The sequence below is a fragment of the Capra hircus genome, chromosome 4 (assembly GCF_001704415.2).
Source record: "Capra hircus breed San Clemente chromosome 4, ASM170441v1, whole genome shotgun sequence".
Classification (NCBI taxonomy): Eukaryota; Metazoa; Chordata; class Mammalia; order Artiodactyla; family Bovidae; genus Capra; species Capra hircus.
The window spans coordinates 18,000,010-18,016,682 of NC_030811.1; the positions used below are offsets into that span (position 1 = coordinate 18,000,010).

The 16,673-nt window shown below is 46.7% G+C and overlaps 1 protein-coding gene across 1 annotated transcript in view; it reads left to right on the forward strand.

Moving 5' to 3' along the window:
* Window positions 1-16,673, forward strand: part of ATP6V0A4 (ATPase H+ transporting V0 subunit a4) — a 47,113-nt gene that overhangs the window by 29,015 nt on the left and 1,425 nt on the right. The window contains exons 15-20 of the mRNA XM_018046887.1: window positions 224-342; window positions 2,562-2,778; window positions 5,029-5,130; window positions 11,450-11,560; window positions 14,084-14,201; window positions 16,008-16,179. Coding sequence (XP_017902376.1) covers window positions 224-342; window positions 2,562-2,778; window positions 5,029-5,130; window positions 11,450-11,560; window positions 14,084-14,201; window positions 16,008-16,179 — 839 coding nt within the window. The remainder of the gene's footprint in view (window positions 1-223; window positions 343-2,561; window positions 2,779-5,028; window positions 5,131-11,449; window positions 11,561-14,083; window positions 14,202-16,007; window positions 16,180-16,673) is intronic.

Consider the following 16,673-nt stretch of genomic DNA (forward strand, 5'->3'; position numbering starts at 1 on the left):
TGGTTTCTGCCATACAACAGTGCAAATCAGCCATAATCATACATACACTGCCTCCCTCCCCTTCCCCATCCCGCCCCTCTAGGTCATCACACAGCGCCAGGCTGGGCTTCCTGTTACATAGCAGCTTCTCAGCAGCTATCTGTTTTGCACATGGTGGGGTTTGCACGTCGGTGCTGCTTTCTCCATTTGGTCTCATGTGCTTCTTGTCTTTTTTCCCTTCCAGATTTGGAACTTGGCTTCAAACAAGCTAACGTTTTTGAACTCCTATAAGATGAAGATGTCAGTTATCCTGGGAATTGTCCAGATGGTTTTTGGTGTCATTCTCAGCCTTTTCAATTACAGGTAGGTTCTGTGATGAACTTTCTGCCTGTTGGTCTGACCACGTCGGTGATGGGTGGTGACAGGGCCACCAGTTTGGTCCTGTGTCCATCTGTAAGTTTCCTTCCTAAGGCGTGTGAGAGTGTTAGATGCTCAGTTGTATCCAGCTCTTGGTGACATTATGGCCCGTAGCCTGCTAGGCTTCTCTGTCCATGGAATTTCCCAGACAAGAATACTGGAGTGGGCTGCCATTTCCTCCTCCAGGGGATCTTCCTGACCTAGGGATCGAACCTGGGTCTCCTGCATTGCAGGCAGATTCTTTACCATCCTGGGTCTCTTGGCGTGAGCTTGGAAAGGTGATTTGCCAGAAATGATACCTCTGTTTCTCCTGAGCTGAGTGCACCTTTCACCTGAGAAATATTTGAGAGTTCAGGAAGAGACTGCAAGCCCACAGTGCTGTTGTTGCTGCTGCGTAGCCTCATGGTTGTGTCTGACTCCTCACAACCCCATGGGCTGCAGCCACAGTGTTCTGTCTTCTCCCAACCCCCCAGGCCTCAGCTGCCGCTCTGTCTGGGTTCAGCCCCACTGCATTTGGGCCAGAGTGCCCTCAGATTCTGAATTCCACGTGGTAGTCATTTCTTCATACTGACAGTGGCCTCTCTTTCACTTCTTTGGTGGTTAATTTCTCCAGCTATCCTTTCTGTTACGCTCTATCTCTACCAAAGCTTGTCAAACTTGCATATTTGTGCTAAAGTTGTAAATGCTTGAAAACAGCCTATTTAGAGACGCTTTATGGACATGGCCGCTTGTAGGTGTCACCAAAACCCACCTTCCAGGAGTGCAGTACCGAACTGCAGAAATGATGCAGGGTTTAGAATCAGATTTGACATGCTTGTTGCTGCATGATCACAGATGTGTTGCTGAACGTGTCTGTGATTGTTTTCTTCCACAGAGCGGGACTAGAGGAGTCAGAATGGGTCAGTTATTGTGTAGAAACAAGCAACTCTCAAATCTCAGTGTCTCAAGGCCATGATACATGTCATGACGGGCCACTGGGGGTGCTGCTCATCTTATCCTCACACTAGGACCAGGGCTGATGGGCGGCCGCCACCTAGAAGTTGCGAGTTGCTGTGGCAGGAGAGAGTGGTCCGTTACACACCGATTCTTAAGCTTCCACCCAGAGTGACACGTGCCACCTCTGTTCCCATTTCATTGGCCAGAACAGTCTTGTGGTGCCCCATGTCTATTGGAAAACCAATACACATATGATTCTACTTGAAAAATGAGAACGATTTAGTGAGTAGGTGAAGGCAACGCCTTGGTGCTGCTGCCTGCCTGAGAGTGCTGGGAGAGCGACATGAGGTGAAACCAGGATAAACCAGAAGGACTTTCCGGGTGGACTGTGGTTAGCATCGTGTGTCAGGCCAGCCTCAACGATCTCTCTCAAGCCTGCTTTATCACCGGATCTCCATTTTCCCTGCAATAGCTCTTATAATTAACAGGCTCTTTCTGACGTTTTACCTGGGGATCCCCCAGCTTAGTCTCGTGGGACTCTCTCTGTGTCTTGGAGCAGGAGTTGACAAACCTTCTGTGTGAAGGGCCAGGCAGTACCTATGCTAGGCTTTGCAAGGCAGGTGGTCTCTGTCACTGCTCCTCAATTCCAGTGTTGTAGCGTGAATGAACACTGCCACAGACAGTGCGTAAACAAATGAGTGTGACTGTGTTCCAGTCAAATTAAAACTGAAATTTGGATTTCCTATAGTTTTCTTGGGTCATAAAATATCGTTCTTTTGATTTTTCCCAAACCATTAAAAAATGTAAAAACCAGGCTGTGCAAAACTAGGTAATGGGCTCAGTTTGGCTCATGGGCTGTTGTTGGCCAACACCTGTTTCAGAGCATCCTTTTGAGAATAGCTGTCAAGCCTTGCGTCTGTATCCTTATGCCCTTGACTGTGGGGTATGAATTGGGTCTGCACGGGAAGCTGTGCCCAGGTCGCCAGCTGTCTGTGTGAGCCTGTTCTTTGCCTCATGACTTTACCTTTTAGACCGTGGCTCTCTCTGAACTGTTTGTGCAAAAGCACCTTTCTTTCTCATTTTTCCATCCATGCATGATTACTACTTACCTGAAGAGAGGATGCAGGATTCAAAAAACAGAAAAATGAACACTTGGGTCTTTGGAGAGAATGGTGAGTGATTGGCGTTCCTTCAGTGTTCTCTCTTGTATGTGTGTTTTCCACCCCCAGGTTCTTCAGAAACACTCTGAACATCATTCTGCAGTTCATCCCTGAGATGATTTTTATCCTGAGTCTTTTTGGATACCTGGTCTTCATGATCATCTTCAAATGGTGCTCCTTCAGTGTCTCTGTGTCCCGGCGAGCCCCGAGCATCCTTATCCACTTCATCAACATGTTCCTATTCAACTACAAGGACTCTTCGAATGTACCTCTGTACCAATATCAGGTACTTCTGGGCTTTCTTTTTCTTTCATGCATTTTGATTATGTCAAATCTCTCCTGCTCTTGGGTTTTGCAGAGAGTAATTATCTGTAAGACTGAGCCATCTCAGCACCCAACGTGTTCGGTTCTTCAGATTTCAGAAGGCCCTGAATGAGTAACTTCTCCACATTTTGAGGCAGCTCCAGTGGTTTCTGTTTGGGTAATGCACCTGAGGGGTTATAGCCGTGGGGTTGAAAACTGGCTTGTACGTTGTCTGCGAAGAAAGAGAAAAATAATCCTTCAAATTGATTGGCTTGAAACTGTAAGTGCTCTAAATAGTATCTTAAAATGGAATAATCTTTTATTCTGAAAGTAAACTCTAGTTGTTGTTGTTTAGTTGCTAAGTCGTGTTCAATTCTTTGAGACTCCATGGACCATAGCACGCCAAGCTCCTCTGTCCATGGGATTTCCCTGGTGGTCCAAAGGATGGGTCTTTGTATTCCTGGTGCAGGAGGGCCCAGGTTCGATCCCTGATCAGGGAGCTGGATCCCACATGCCACAGTCAAATAAATAAATATTTGGTGGGCTTCTCAGGTAGTTCAGTGATACAAAATCCTCCTGCCAGTGCAGGAGACATGCGTTTGATCCCTGGGTTGGGAAGACCCCCTGGAGGAGGAAATGGCAACCCACTCTGGTATTCTTGCCTGGAGAATCCCATGGACAGAGGAGCCTGGCGGGCTACAGTCCATGGGGTTGCGAAGAGTTGGATATGACTGAGTGAATGTGCACGCATGCTCCCAACACTGCCCTGGCTGCTTTGTGCTGTGTTTCAGTATCAAAGAGAAGAGCAACAGCTCAGGAGGCACGTCTGGTTGCTTTAGACATTGTGAAGGGGAAAAGCATGATATAAAGTCAGGCAGAAGGCAATGAGGTAGCTTCGAGGGCAGGGGCCTGGGACTGGCGAGTGCCTTGCATGTGGTTCCCACCCCACCTCCCATTCTCCTTGTAAGTAATTAAGGGTGGAGGAGGGTAGGAGATGGAGAAAGTTAAGATGTTATCACTGTTAGTGGGGGTAAATCACTGTTATTGGGGTAAATCTTGCTACAGTTGGGATGATGATAAATCGTCTCACTGGGAGCATGCCAGAGAGTTAGAGAAATGTGAGGGCTCAAGAAACATTTTCCCTTTTACTCTGAACACAGTGGCTCTGAAAAAGCCTCCCCCGGCATCCTGGTCCTTTAGACCACAGGAGCCATAGGTCACTCCTCAAACCTGGTGACTCAGGAGGGTAAGAAGAAGTGGTGGGGTCGAGGATGTGAAAGGAAATACCTAACAGGATGATAAACTGGGATGACTCCTGGGTTTCAACGAGGCACAAAGACCATGGACGTCTCATTCCAAAATGAAGTGAATTGTGGCGCGCGCACACACACACACACACACACACACACACACACACAGACAGTGAAAGAGTTCAGTCCAGATGTCCCTGAACCCATTAGATAACTCACCCACAATGAGACTGTGCAAGTCAAGTGGCCATCGTGTGTACTTTTTTTGGATGTGAGAGCAGCAGGGCTCAGTAATACTGGAAATATAAGATTATTGATGGAGGGACTTTGCTGGTGGTCTAGTGGCTAAGATGCCATGCTCCTAATGCAGGGGCATAGGTTTGATCACTGGTGAGGGAACTAGATACCACATACCACAATTAAATAAAGTAATATTCAGTCAAGTAAATAAATACATATTTTTTTTAAAAAAAGCAGGATTACCGATGGAGATAATGTCTGTGACTTAAAGTGATGCAAGGACTTTTGGTCACTCCAGAGTGACTGGTAAAGTGCCAGGCCTGATCTTTTTCCAGGACCAGTGCTAACTGTCCGCACAGAACAGAGTCAGGGAGACATGAGTCAAATAAAATGCCCTTATGATGTGGCTTGTGAACACTCCTGTCCAGTGACTGGCTCCATACGGTGTGGGTGTACAATCAGGGGCTTCATGGAAAGTAAGGAATAAAGAGAGGAAGTCCCCTGTGCCTGCCATGAGTGGACACCCCACACCACCAGACTGACAGGTCTCTCTCTGCAGTGGGAATAGCCCACGATGGGAAGGCGAATGGGTTTACTGAAATGCTTCTGATCTCTCCAAATGAAATACAGTTGATCGTGTGTATTGATCATGTGTAGTTGATCCATAATAATCATTTGTATCATCTAAAGTATTTTGTGCCGTCACCTTGAAGCGCTAAGACCTTCCCATTTTGGTCTTACAGCAAGAAGTCCAGAGTTTCTTTGTTATCATGGCTTTGATCTCTGTGCCCTGGATGCTTCTGATTAAGCCGTTTATCCTTAGAGCCAAACATCGGAAATCCCAGGTAAGCACCATCCCCTTCAGTTCCCTCACTGTGGTTAGGAGTGTGGGTTCTCTGGAAATATAAGTCAGGGGTTTATAGAAAATGCTGGGTGTACCAGGGCCTGAAGAGCCTGCTGAGGTGAGGGTGGAGAGGTGAGGAACTGGCCCACCCCAGGTATGCTTCCTCTATAGAGCTCAGCTTTTCTTTGGGGTCATCTCGTTTCCAGCATAATTGTTCAGTCACTAAGTACTGTCTGACTTTGTGATCCCGTGGACTGCAGCTTGCCAGGCCTCTCTGTCTCTCAGCGTCTCCTGGAGTTTGCTCACACTCATGTCCATTGAGTTGGTGATGCCATCCACCATCTCATCCTCTGCCAGCCTCTTCTCTTTCTGCCTTCAGTCTTTTCCAGCATCAGGGTCTTTTCCAATGAGTCGGCTCTCTGCATCACACGGTCAAAGTATTGAAAGTTTCAGCATCAGTCCTTCTAATGAATATGCAGGGTTGATTTCCCTTAGGATTGTCTGGTTTGATCCCCTTACTGTCCCTGAACTCTCAAGAGTCTTCTCCAGCACCATAGTTCAAAAGCATCAATTCTTAGGTGCTCTGCCTTCCTTATGGTCCAGCCTAGTGGTCACATTTAAAGATTATGTGTTGCGAACTGTGCTTGGGGTATGTGTACTGAGTCTAGGGTTGGTTAATGATCTCTAGGTGTCTGAACGTAGTTTTCTTTTTAGTTAAAAATAAGTCTTATACTACAGGTTTAGTGTGTACTGAACATTGTTTTTCATAAAGCTGTGGGCTTTTACTATGTTATGTTGGGCTTCCCAGGTGGTGCTAGTGGTAAAGAATCCACCTGTCAATGCAGGAAATGTAATGTGACAGGGCTTCGATCTCTGGGTTGGGAAGATCCCATGGAGGAGGGCATGGCAACCTCCTCCAGTATTTTTGCAAGGAGAATGCCACTGACAGAGGAGCCTAGTGGGCTGCAGTTGATACTGTTGCAAAAGTCGGACACAACTGAATCGACTTAGTATGCACCCACTCTGTCATGTTACAGATCGTGTGAGGAAACTAGAGGAGTAAACAAATTCAAATAAGTCCATTCTTGTTTATTTGTGATTTTTCACTCTATTTGCAAACACCAGTTTAAGCCCACTTCCTCCTTTTGTCTAAATTTCTCCGGAGCCTCAGGTTTACTCAGGGGTTGATAAAGAATTTACTGTCTGCCTAAATCAAGTAGGAATAAGGAAGATCAACTGTCCAGGGAGCTTTCGAGTCTAGAAATGACACACAGGTGCTGTTTGAAATGATCAGTCTTTGCTTCCCTCTGTTAGTGCAAAAGATTAAATGGGCTGTTCTGAGATCAAGTGTATTTTAAGTGGTTGTGAATATATTTGGATAAACCTTTGTTTTCTAAACTGTGACCTGGCTGACATTTGAGTCAGGGATCTAGATCAGATGAGGCTGAAGTTCAGGAGGTTCGTCCCTCCGTGGCGCTGTCTTTCTAAATCATCTGCCGCTCCCACTCTTTCCTGCCAGGCTTGACTAGATCTAAAGCCTGTCTGAAATATAATTTATGTGGGATATACACACATAGGAAGGCAAAGCAAAGAATACTTGTTTATTGTTTGGTTAACTGGTGAGAGACCAAGATGGTGAAGGACAGCTGAGGTGGACCATTGTCCAAATAGGTGATGGGTGTTTGAAAGGAAGGTGGCAAATATCTTTTCTGCAGACATAGATGCAGCTGTTTTTCCTAGAAGCTCCACCTGCTCGTAATCTGAGGGCTGGGTTCCTGCTGGCTGTCTGGAGTCCCAGGACTCTCAAAGCATAGCTTGTCTTATTCTTTGCTCAGCAAAACTATTTAGATAGTGGTGGAACTCAAAGTGATGGATTTCTCCCTTCTCCCCATGGATGATGTGTACAATGCGGAAGAAAGTAGAGGTGTTTCTGTGGTCTGCCATCTTGGATGGTACCTCCTAGACTGGTGCAGGGGAACAGGAGCTCCCAGAGACTGATTGGAGGTTTTTCTCCTTGGCCCTTGGAGTGTAGGGCTGTTGGTTGATTCCTTAGGCTGATTAGATGGTCCTTTTTCATGTTCGAAACATTTCCTCCCATCTCCATTCACGAGATGATTCCATAATGGAATTATTTGGTCTCTTTCCAGTTCCCTCTATGAAACCTTAAGGAGGCCCAATACATAGAGATTGTAGACAGATTTGTTCTTATGGGCCTCAGGGGATATGAACAGAGGTCCTATTTCCTCAGGCTCCTCTGTAATACTATAATGTTGGGTCCCTGCAGAAAACGAAGAAGAAAATATGGCAGAAAGCGAAGAGCTAAAGAGCCTCTTGAAAGTGAAAGAGGAGAGTGAAAAAGTTGGCCTAAAACTCAACATTCAGAAAACTGAGATCATGGCATCTGGTTGGGGAAACAGTGGAAACAGTGACAGACTTTATTTTTTTGGGCTCCAAAATCTCTGCAGATGGTGACTGCAGCTATGAAATTAAAAACGTTTGTTCCTTGGAAGAAAAGTTATGACCAACCTAGACAGCATATTAAAAAGCAGAGACATTACTTTGCCAACAAACGTCCATCTAGTCAAAGCTATGGTTTTTCCAATAGTCATGTTTGGATAAGAGAGTTGGGCTATAAAGAAAGTTGAGTGCCGAAGAATTGATGCTTTTGAACTGTGGTGTTGGAGAAGACTCTTGAGAGTCCCTTGGACTACAAGCAGATCCAACCAGTCCATCCTAAGGGAAATCAGTCCTGAATATTCATTGGGAGGACTGATGCTGAAGCTGAAACTCCAATACTTTGGCCACCTGATGTGAAGAACTGACTCATTGGAAAAGACCCTGATGTTGGGAGAGATTGAAGGTGGGAGCAGAAGAGGGTGACAGAGGATGAGATGGCTGGATGGCATCACCGACTCAATGGACATGAGTTTGAATAAACTCTGGGAGTTGGTGATAGACAGGGAGGCCTGATGTGCTGCAGTCCATGGGGTTGCAAAGAGTCGGACACGACTGAGTGACGGAACTGACTGACTACAAACATACAAGCACACAACTGATAAGGGCGCATATTAGTGACGTATTAACATGAACACACTTGTGTGACCAGCACTCAGGTGGAGACTCAGAACATCATCAGGCCCCGAAGTCCCTTTGTGCCTGCTTCCTGTCCCTCTTGGCCCAAGGTTGACCATTATCCTGATTTCTAACACTGTAGGTTAGTTTTCCTTGTTTTTGAACTTTATATAAATGGAATCATGCACTATGCCTTCTTTTGGATCTGGCTTCCTTCCTTCGATATTATATTGGAGAGATTGTATGTATATGATTGGCATATATTGTTCCCTTGCATGGATGTACCAAAATTTAATTGTCTATTCATGTATTGATAGTTGTTTTTCAGTTGCTCAGTCATGTCCGACTCTTTGCCACCCCAAAGCCTGCTAGGCTTCCCTGTCCACTGTCTCCCAGAGCTTGCTCAATTTCATGTCCATTGAGTTGGTGATACTATCCAGCCATCTCATCCTCTCACCCTCTTCTCCTCCCATCTTCAATCTTTCCCAGCATCAGGGTCTTTTCCAATGAGTCAGCTCACATCAGGTGCCAAAGTATTGGAGCTTCCGCTTCAACATCAGTCTTTCCAATGAATATTCAGGGTTGATTTCCTTTAGGATTGACTGGTTTGATCTCCTTGCTCTTCAAGGGACTCTCAAGAGTCTTCTCCAGCACCGCAATTTGAAAGCCTCAAAGTGTTGATAGTTATTCGGCTTTTTTCCAGTGTTAGTAAGTATAGATAGTGCTGCTGTGTACAACCTGTGTCTGTCTTTTTGCATGTGTTTTATATGTTTTTAGAAAGTTGCAAGTAGCTAATTTCAAGTTGATTACTATTTTATTTCAGCATCCAGCTCAGACATTGTGAGATGTTTATTAGGGGGGTAGAAAAGTATATTTTGAATAGGAAAAAGAGTCAGTGAGATTTTCCAAGTCCTCCGGATCACACTTCTACACAATTGTTTATGCTTACTTGAACCAATTTCAGGATATGTCCAGAGAAGCCTAGCATTTAGGGGATGGAAATGGAAAAACTGTCTTCCACTTCTTCTTTGATATTTTCTTCTTTAAGTTGACAGGGAGAGAAAATAGGATTTCAAGAAGACAAAGTAATGTTAACTTGAGACCCTTTCCTCACCATGGGGCAAGGAACCATAGGCCAAGGGAAAAGGCTGACCCAGAGCCCCCTTTTGATACTGCGCACCCTGGAATTCCTGTCCAGAGGGGCTCAAGCCTACTTCTGGGTCATACAAAGGGCCAACCCGCCCCTGGGCACTGCTGACCCTGGTGTAGTCAAGGGGCAGCAGTGTGTGGGGGAGTGTGGGTGGGACGTAGACATCTTGGGTGGGAGTGCCCACACATGTGCCCACAAGGCCACGGTCCCTGTGCTGTGAGGTGAAATCAGAGGTGAGAAGGGAAGGGTGACATGCCAGGTGCGGGGCCAACTCTCCTGTGTGCCCCTGTCCTGGTGTGGGGTGTTGAATTTGCACCTGGCTTTCCAAGCTCTTGTGAGAATTTATTTGCCAAGACAGAGGCCAGAATATACTTTGTTTGGGACTTTGTTGGCTTGATTTATACCTTTAAAATATTTAAACATGTGGCACGTGGACTTTCATTTGTACCTTTGTCCAAAGGTCTGCAAATATTAGGAGCAGATGTGCTGAAGAAAGAACGCTAAAGACACTTTCTTGCCTAATTTGCAATACCCTACCTGTGAAATCATTCTAGGAACAACTTTGGCCTTGGGACATCAAGTTTCAGGGTGACTTGAGTTAACTATTCTTTTCTGACTCAAGGATAAAAATCAGGCCAAATTGAACGGCAGCTAGATTTTTTTCCCCCTTGAATTCTTTTCTTAGCTATTTAAAAAAAATTATTAAAAGTTTTTATTTTTATTTATTTTGGGCTGTACTGGGTGCTCATTGCTGCGTGGGCCTTACTCTAGTTGAAAGTGGGGGCTACTCTGTAGCTGCAGCGCTCGGGCTTCTCATTGTGGGGGCTTCTCTTGTGGAGGCCGGGCTCCAGGCATGCGGGCTTTAGTGGTTGCAACTCATGGTCTCAGGTGTAGCTCCTGGGCTCTAGAGCACAGGCTCAGTAGCTGCAGCACGTACGCTTAGTTGCTCCCCGGCAGGATCTTCCCAAATCAGGGATCGAACCCATATTTCCTGCATCGGCAGATGGATTCTTTACCACTGAGTTGCCAGGGAAGCCTCTTAGCTATTTTTATAAAGTAATGCTTTTATTTTAAAAAGTGTTATGTAAAGAAACGAATCGCCAGTCTATGTTTGATACAGGATACAGAATGTTTGGGGCTGGTGCATGGGGATGACCCAGGGAGATAATATGGGGTGGGAGGTGGGAGGGTGGTTCAGGATGGGGAACTCATGTACATCCGTGGCTGATTCATGTCAATGGATGGCAAAACCAATATAGTATTGTAAAGCAAAATAAAGTAAAAATTAAAAAAAAAAAAGTGTGTTTGTGCTGGAAAAGTCTTTGTCTAGTCCACTTGGGCTGTGTAAAAAGGTACCACATCCTGGGTGGCTAAAACAATAGATATCTATTGCTCACAGTTCTGAAGGCTGTATGTCCACGACCAGGGTGTCAGTATCATCACCTTCTTGTGAGACCACTTTCCTGGTTCACTGCTGGCATAGTCTCTGTGTGTCCTTACCAGATGGAGCTAGGGGGCTCTCTGAAGCCTCCTTTATAACGGGCACTAATTCCATTCACAGGGGTTCCACCCTCATGACCTAAGTGCCTTCCAAATGTTCTACTTTCTAATACTTTCATCTTTGGGGGTTAGGATTTTAACATGAACTTTGTGGGGGTCACAAGCATTCAGACAGTAGCACTCATTAATCCCTCCTCATTAGATTTGCTTGTAGAAATCTGGCTGTTTGGGTCACAAGACTGTTGGTTTATTGTAAAGAGCATGATTAATCTGGCACCTTCTTGAACACCATGGAGAAAAGTACATGCCCAGGATCAGACTGCCTACTGATGCTACTCTGTCACTAACTAGCCTTAACTAGCTGTGCAATCCTGTGGGTTCATTTCTTAACCTTTCTGTACCTTAGTTTACTTTTCTGTACAATGAGGGGATAATTGTGTTTGCATAAAAAACATTGTTACAAAGGGTAAATGAGATAATCGAGAATTTAGAACAGTATGTGGAACATAGCTAATAGTTAATGAGAGCCTTTATTTTATAGAGGGTTTTTGTAATCCTAAAAGTGAACCTGCCATTTCATGTTCTTGTTTGCTGACAGCTGCAGGCCTCTGGAATCCCAGAAGACCCCACCGAGAACACTGAGGGCGACAGCTCTGGCCGCAGCGCTTCTGCAGGTGCCCATGGGGCTCAGGATGACCACGATCAAGAGGTAGTTAAGGGAGCTCCCTGGTGGCCTAGCGGTTAAGGTTTGGTGCCATCTCTTCCGTGACCTGGGTTCGATCCCTTGTTGGGGAACTGAGAGCCCACAAGCTGCACAGTCAAAATATTAGGGGGAAAATGGCTTATTTAAAGAAGAGGTATTTGGGACTTGACACTCTATGAAGGCTTGCAGTTTGTACAGGTTCTAGAGGTCAGTTCTAGCCAGGGAGGATGCTCATGTATTTAACAGCCAATAGTGTGTGGGCATGGAGAAGGCAATGGCATCCCACTCCAGTACTCTTGCCTGGAGAATCCCAGGGACGGGGGAGCCTGGTGGGCTGCTGTCTCTGGGGTCTCACAGAGTTGGACACGACTGAAGCGACTTAGCAGCAGCCGCAGCAGCAGCAGCAGTGTGTGGGCATGGCTGAAGGGACTTAGCAGTGTCTGGGCACCAGCCCATCAGGCTGGACTTAAGCAGGAGAGCTGGGAGGGCCGGGAGGACCCTGCTGGGGGTGGCCTTGTCATCCCTAAGTCATGGGAAGTTGGGGAGATCCCAGGGAAGGGGGAGCACTTGAGTTTACAGCTACTTACCAACCAATCTGGGGGCATTTTAAAATTTTGCCCAGGTACTACTCTGAGTATGAGATGCATATCAGCTTCAAATTTAGTAACACAGAAGCTTGTAAATGTTACCAAGGACCCCTTGGCTCAGAACTGTGCCTCTGGGAATCTGCTGGTTTATTTTCCCCATCAGTGCCCTCATTTACAGTCACAGAGCCCAAATCTGGTCCCTTATCTTGAAGCAAGACGTGGGTTATTGCCAGTCCTCCGCCCCAACGGAAGCATGAGCGGCTGCCATTGCCTGCTCCTGCCTCAACCCTGGCTCTTTCTCGGCTTTGTTCACTTACCTTTGTGACATTGCCTCGCACATGAATTCCCAAATCGTATTCTTCTCTCCTCCTTCCCTGTTCCTTTCTGTCCAAGGGCAGCCACTCCCCTCTTTGGGAATGTGCCATGTTTCCCCAGACAAGGCAGCTGACTTTTTATCCCATGACTGAAGTCACCCAGAGTCCTGAACCCCGGGCTGGGGGTTTTAACTGGAGCGTCTTCTAATTCTGGAGTGGAAAGAGGGTTCCTGTGAGGCCTCAGAGATGCTATAAGTAGCTCCATTTGTGGTATTAATTACTTTTTAAAAAAGTATTCATTTGTACCAGTGGATAGTCAGAATTACTGAAAAATTGGATCATGGAAAGTTTTCCCAACAAGATTCCAGATATAGAGAATAACCCTTGTTAGTGGTGATTGGTATTAGTAGGTCCTTCAGACCTGCTGGAATGTTTTAGACTGCAACCCACACATCTTCTGACTCATCAAGCCCCAGCCGGTCTTGTACAACCTCCCTCATCCATCTTCCTCATTCACCTCAGGATATATCCAGTCAGTGTGCCCCTGCCAGCTCCTCCACCAACCCGCTGCCCTTGTGGGGGCAACTCCAGGCTCTGCTGGACGGCTCTTTCCCCCAGTACCGTCATACCTGGGTCTCCCAGGACAAAGCACATACAGGCTTGGCTCGACTCAGCCAGACCTCTCTGTGACTGAGGCTCATTCCTCACCAGACGTTCCTATCACTGTGACCCCTCCCCAGGTCTCCTCCCACTTTAGTCCTCACCCACGTTTAGCCCAGCTCCAGGTCAACAGCACACATCTCCAGACTTCCAAGTCTACCCAACACTTCTGACATCAGTCACAAGTCGGGGGGTGGGGAGCCCTCAGATTCCCTTGGGTTGAGTCATTTGTAGACAGTTCATAGAACTCAGGAGAATGCTGTACTTTCAGCTGCAGTGTTATTTACAGCCAAAGTCTGCACATTAGTAATCCTCCTGAGAGGCACATCAGCAGAATCTGACACTGGGAGGTTCTGAATGCAGAGCTCCTGTGTCCTTAGAGATGCACAGCTCTCCTGGCGTTGACACTGACATGCGGCTGTGTTATTGTGTTGCTTACTCAGGAAGCTCATGCAGCTTCTGTGTTTCATGTTTTATTGGGGTGTCATTATGTGACTGACCCAAGTGCAGTCCGGGTGGTTGCACTCAATCTCCAACTCCCTCCCTGGAGTTGGGTTTAGGTTGATAACATGTGGCTCAAAGTCTCAAGTTTCTAACCACATGGTAGGTCTTTCAGGCGAGGCCAGCGCCCACTTAAACTACCAAGTGCCTCTGTATAGATTAGCAAAGATGATGAGGTGTGGTCCCAGGGACCAGTGGAGCTTGAATATAGACTTGTCTTTCACTTGGGTAATCTCAAGGGTTTCGAGACTGCTTCCCAGCAGCCAGGACTAAGCCAGACCTCTCTTTGGCTAAGGTGCATTCTTCACCAGACATTCCTGCGCTGCTGTGACTCTCTCCACCTATTTCCCCCTCATTCAACTAGACATGTCTTCGCAGCAGAGCCCAGGCCTTCTCCATATATCATTTGTAACATGTTCGCATAGAAAGTACTTGATGGAGTAACATCAGAAATTTCTCTCTTTCAGTTCAATTTTGGAGACATCTTTGTGCATCAGGCCATCCACACAATCGAGTATTGCCTGGGCTGCATTTCCAACACAGCCTCCTACCTCCGGCTTTGGGCCCTCAGTCTGGCACACGCACGTGAGTGAGTGGGCCACCTGGCAGGGTGACCATCACACGTCCCTTTGGAAGCAGATGCAATGTACTTGGAGGGGAAAGTGCCTTCTGGGTTGTTTCTGGTGTGCTTGCCAGAATCTTTCAAAGTGTTAATAGAAGTGACTTTTTTTCAGTAGGTCTGGCTTTGTATTGCTGAAATGGTTACCCTCTGTATCAGCTTCCAGTTGCTGCTGTAACATTATCACAAATGATAGCGGGCGTGACAGTGCAGCACACAGCAGCTTAGAACACTGTGAAATTGACTCTCTTACAGTTCTGGAGGGCAGAAGGCTTAAAAAGGTGCTGGCAGCTCTGTTTTTTCTGGAAGCTCCTGGGGAGAATCTATTTCCTTGCCTTTCCTAGTTTCTACAGGCCGCTTGTATTTATTGGTAAAGATTCAAGCCCCAAGAATGACTTAAATCTGGAATCTTGACTCATGGAGTTAACTTGAAATTGCTCTTGATTTCTGCCTGATTCTCCAGTCTTGACTCTTGGTGTTTCTCTCCATGCCCCCACTGGCTCTCTGTTACCCCCACCCCCCTCCCCATTTCCTGTGTAGTGGCCACGAGGAACTGCCCTGAGGCTCCTGAAGATGCCACGCCACCTTGGCCCTCTGTGTGTTTGCCCTGCGGCTCCCTCACCTGTAATATTCTTCCCTTCTTTAATCCTCTCCCCAGCCTGATGTCTCATTCCTCCTTCAGAACTCAGCATGGTTGGCACCTTTCCTGGTGGTCTTCCTCCCTGGTTCCCAGTCGGGAAGGTGCCCTTCCCTAGGTTCTGGAGGTGCTCTGACCTAGTACAGATTGTAACCCTGTCTTGTTAGCCTGTCTCCCTACTAGATTGTGAGCTCCTGAAAGGTAAGGACCCTGGCTTTTAACTCTGCATTCCCAGCCCTGGGCATCATGCCAAGAACAGAGAAGCCAGGCCAAAGTGTGTGCTAAATAAATAGAAACCAAAGCAGTGAAAATGAGCCTGGTTGTTGATTTACAGCCAAAGCAGGTGCTCAGAGTTAGTGTGGTCTTGACTGCTTTGGCTGCTTGTTTTCTTGTACAAACTCCTGTAATTATAGTATGTCCCTGGAAGGGGGAGTGAGAGGACTCTGGTGTCCCTTCTTATAAGGGGCACTAATACCATCATGAGGACCCTACCTGTGTGACCCCATCTAACCCTAATCAATTCTTTTTTTTTTTTTTAAAGGTTTTTGTTTTTTTTTATGTTGACCATTTTTAAAGTCTTTATTGAACTTGTTACAATATTGCTTGTTTTATGTTTTGGTATTTTGGCTGCAAGGCATGTGGGATCTTAGTTCCTCAACCAGGGATCGAACCTTTGGCCCCGGTTTTGGGAGGCAAAGTCTTAACCACTGGACAGCCAGAGAAGTCCCCCTATTCACTTCTTAAAGGCCCCAGCTCCCAAGTACCATCCCTTAGGGGTTAGGGCTTTCATATATGAATTTGAATTCAGCACGCATTAAACCGTATCACATGTACCCCTTTGTGTTTCGCTTCTTTGGTGTAAGATGTTCCTTCTTGTTGCTGCCAGTAGCTGCGATTTGCTCACCTTCACTGGTGAATAATGTGCCATCATACACTTGTCCTCTTGATGGAAACTCCTCCGAAACTGCTGTAGATAACCATAGTCAGGTACCCTAGGGCACAGATGCCCACATCCTCCACCTGGGAGCAGAGTTGCTGAATTGTAGGGTGTACAGATCCAGGATTCCCGTATGGGGGTGGTCTGCCTTTGCCCTTTAAACCACGCGGCTGAGAGTGTTTCTCTTGTGTCTGGCAGAGCTGTCTGAAGTGCTCTGGACGATGGTGATGCACATCGGCCTTCGCGTGCGTGGCTGGGGAGGACTCGTTGGGGTCTTCATCATTTTCGCCGTGTTCGCTGTTCTGACGGTAGCCATCCTGCTGATCATGGAGGGCCTCTCCGCTTTCCTGCATGCCCTGCGGCTGCACTGGTATGAACTGCTTGTGGTGTAGACACTCTTGGGAAAGAGTGTGGATGGGAGGGAGGGCTAGCTGACTGGGTTCAAATCCTGGCCTGTTGTGTGACATTAGCAACTCCTGTGCCTTTTTGGAACCTTAATTTCATCCCTTCTTGGTGTAATATTAAATGATGTCTTATACACACACACACACACACACACACACACACACACAGTGACTGCTCTAGAAGATTTATTAGTTCCCATTCACTCCTTTTAAATGTTCATTTGTTATTATAATTGGCTTCATAAGGGACACCCCAACTGTTGGTAAGATGATGGATTGGAAAGGCTCACAGAGGGAGATGCTGAGCGAATCTGGGCTCTCTGGCCCTTGTTGCTGAGTGTGGGAATTACACCGATAGAACAGGCAAATAGTTCTCGGAAAAGGGAAACTCAAGGAGGGTACCCCCCAGGAAGAAGGCTCTCACTGGAGGCCCTTGACATTCATAGATGTGTCCGGAGAC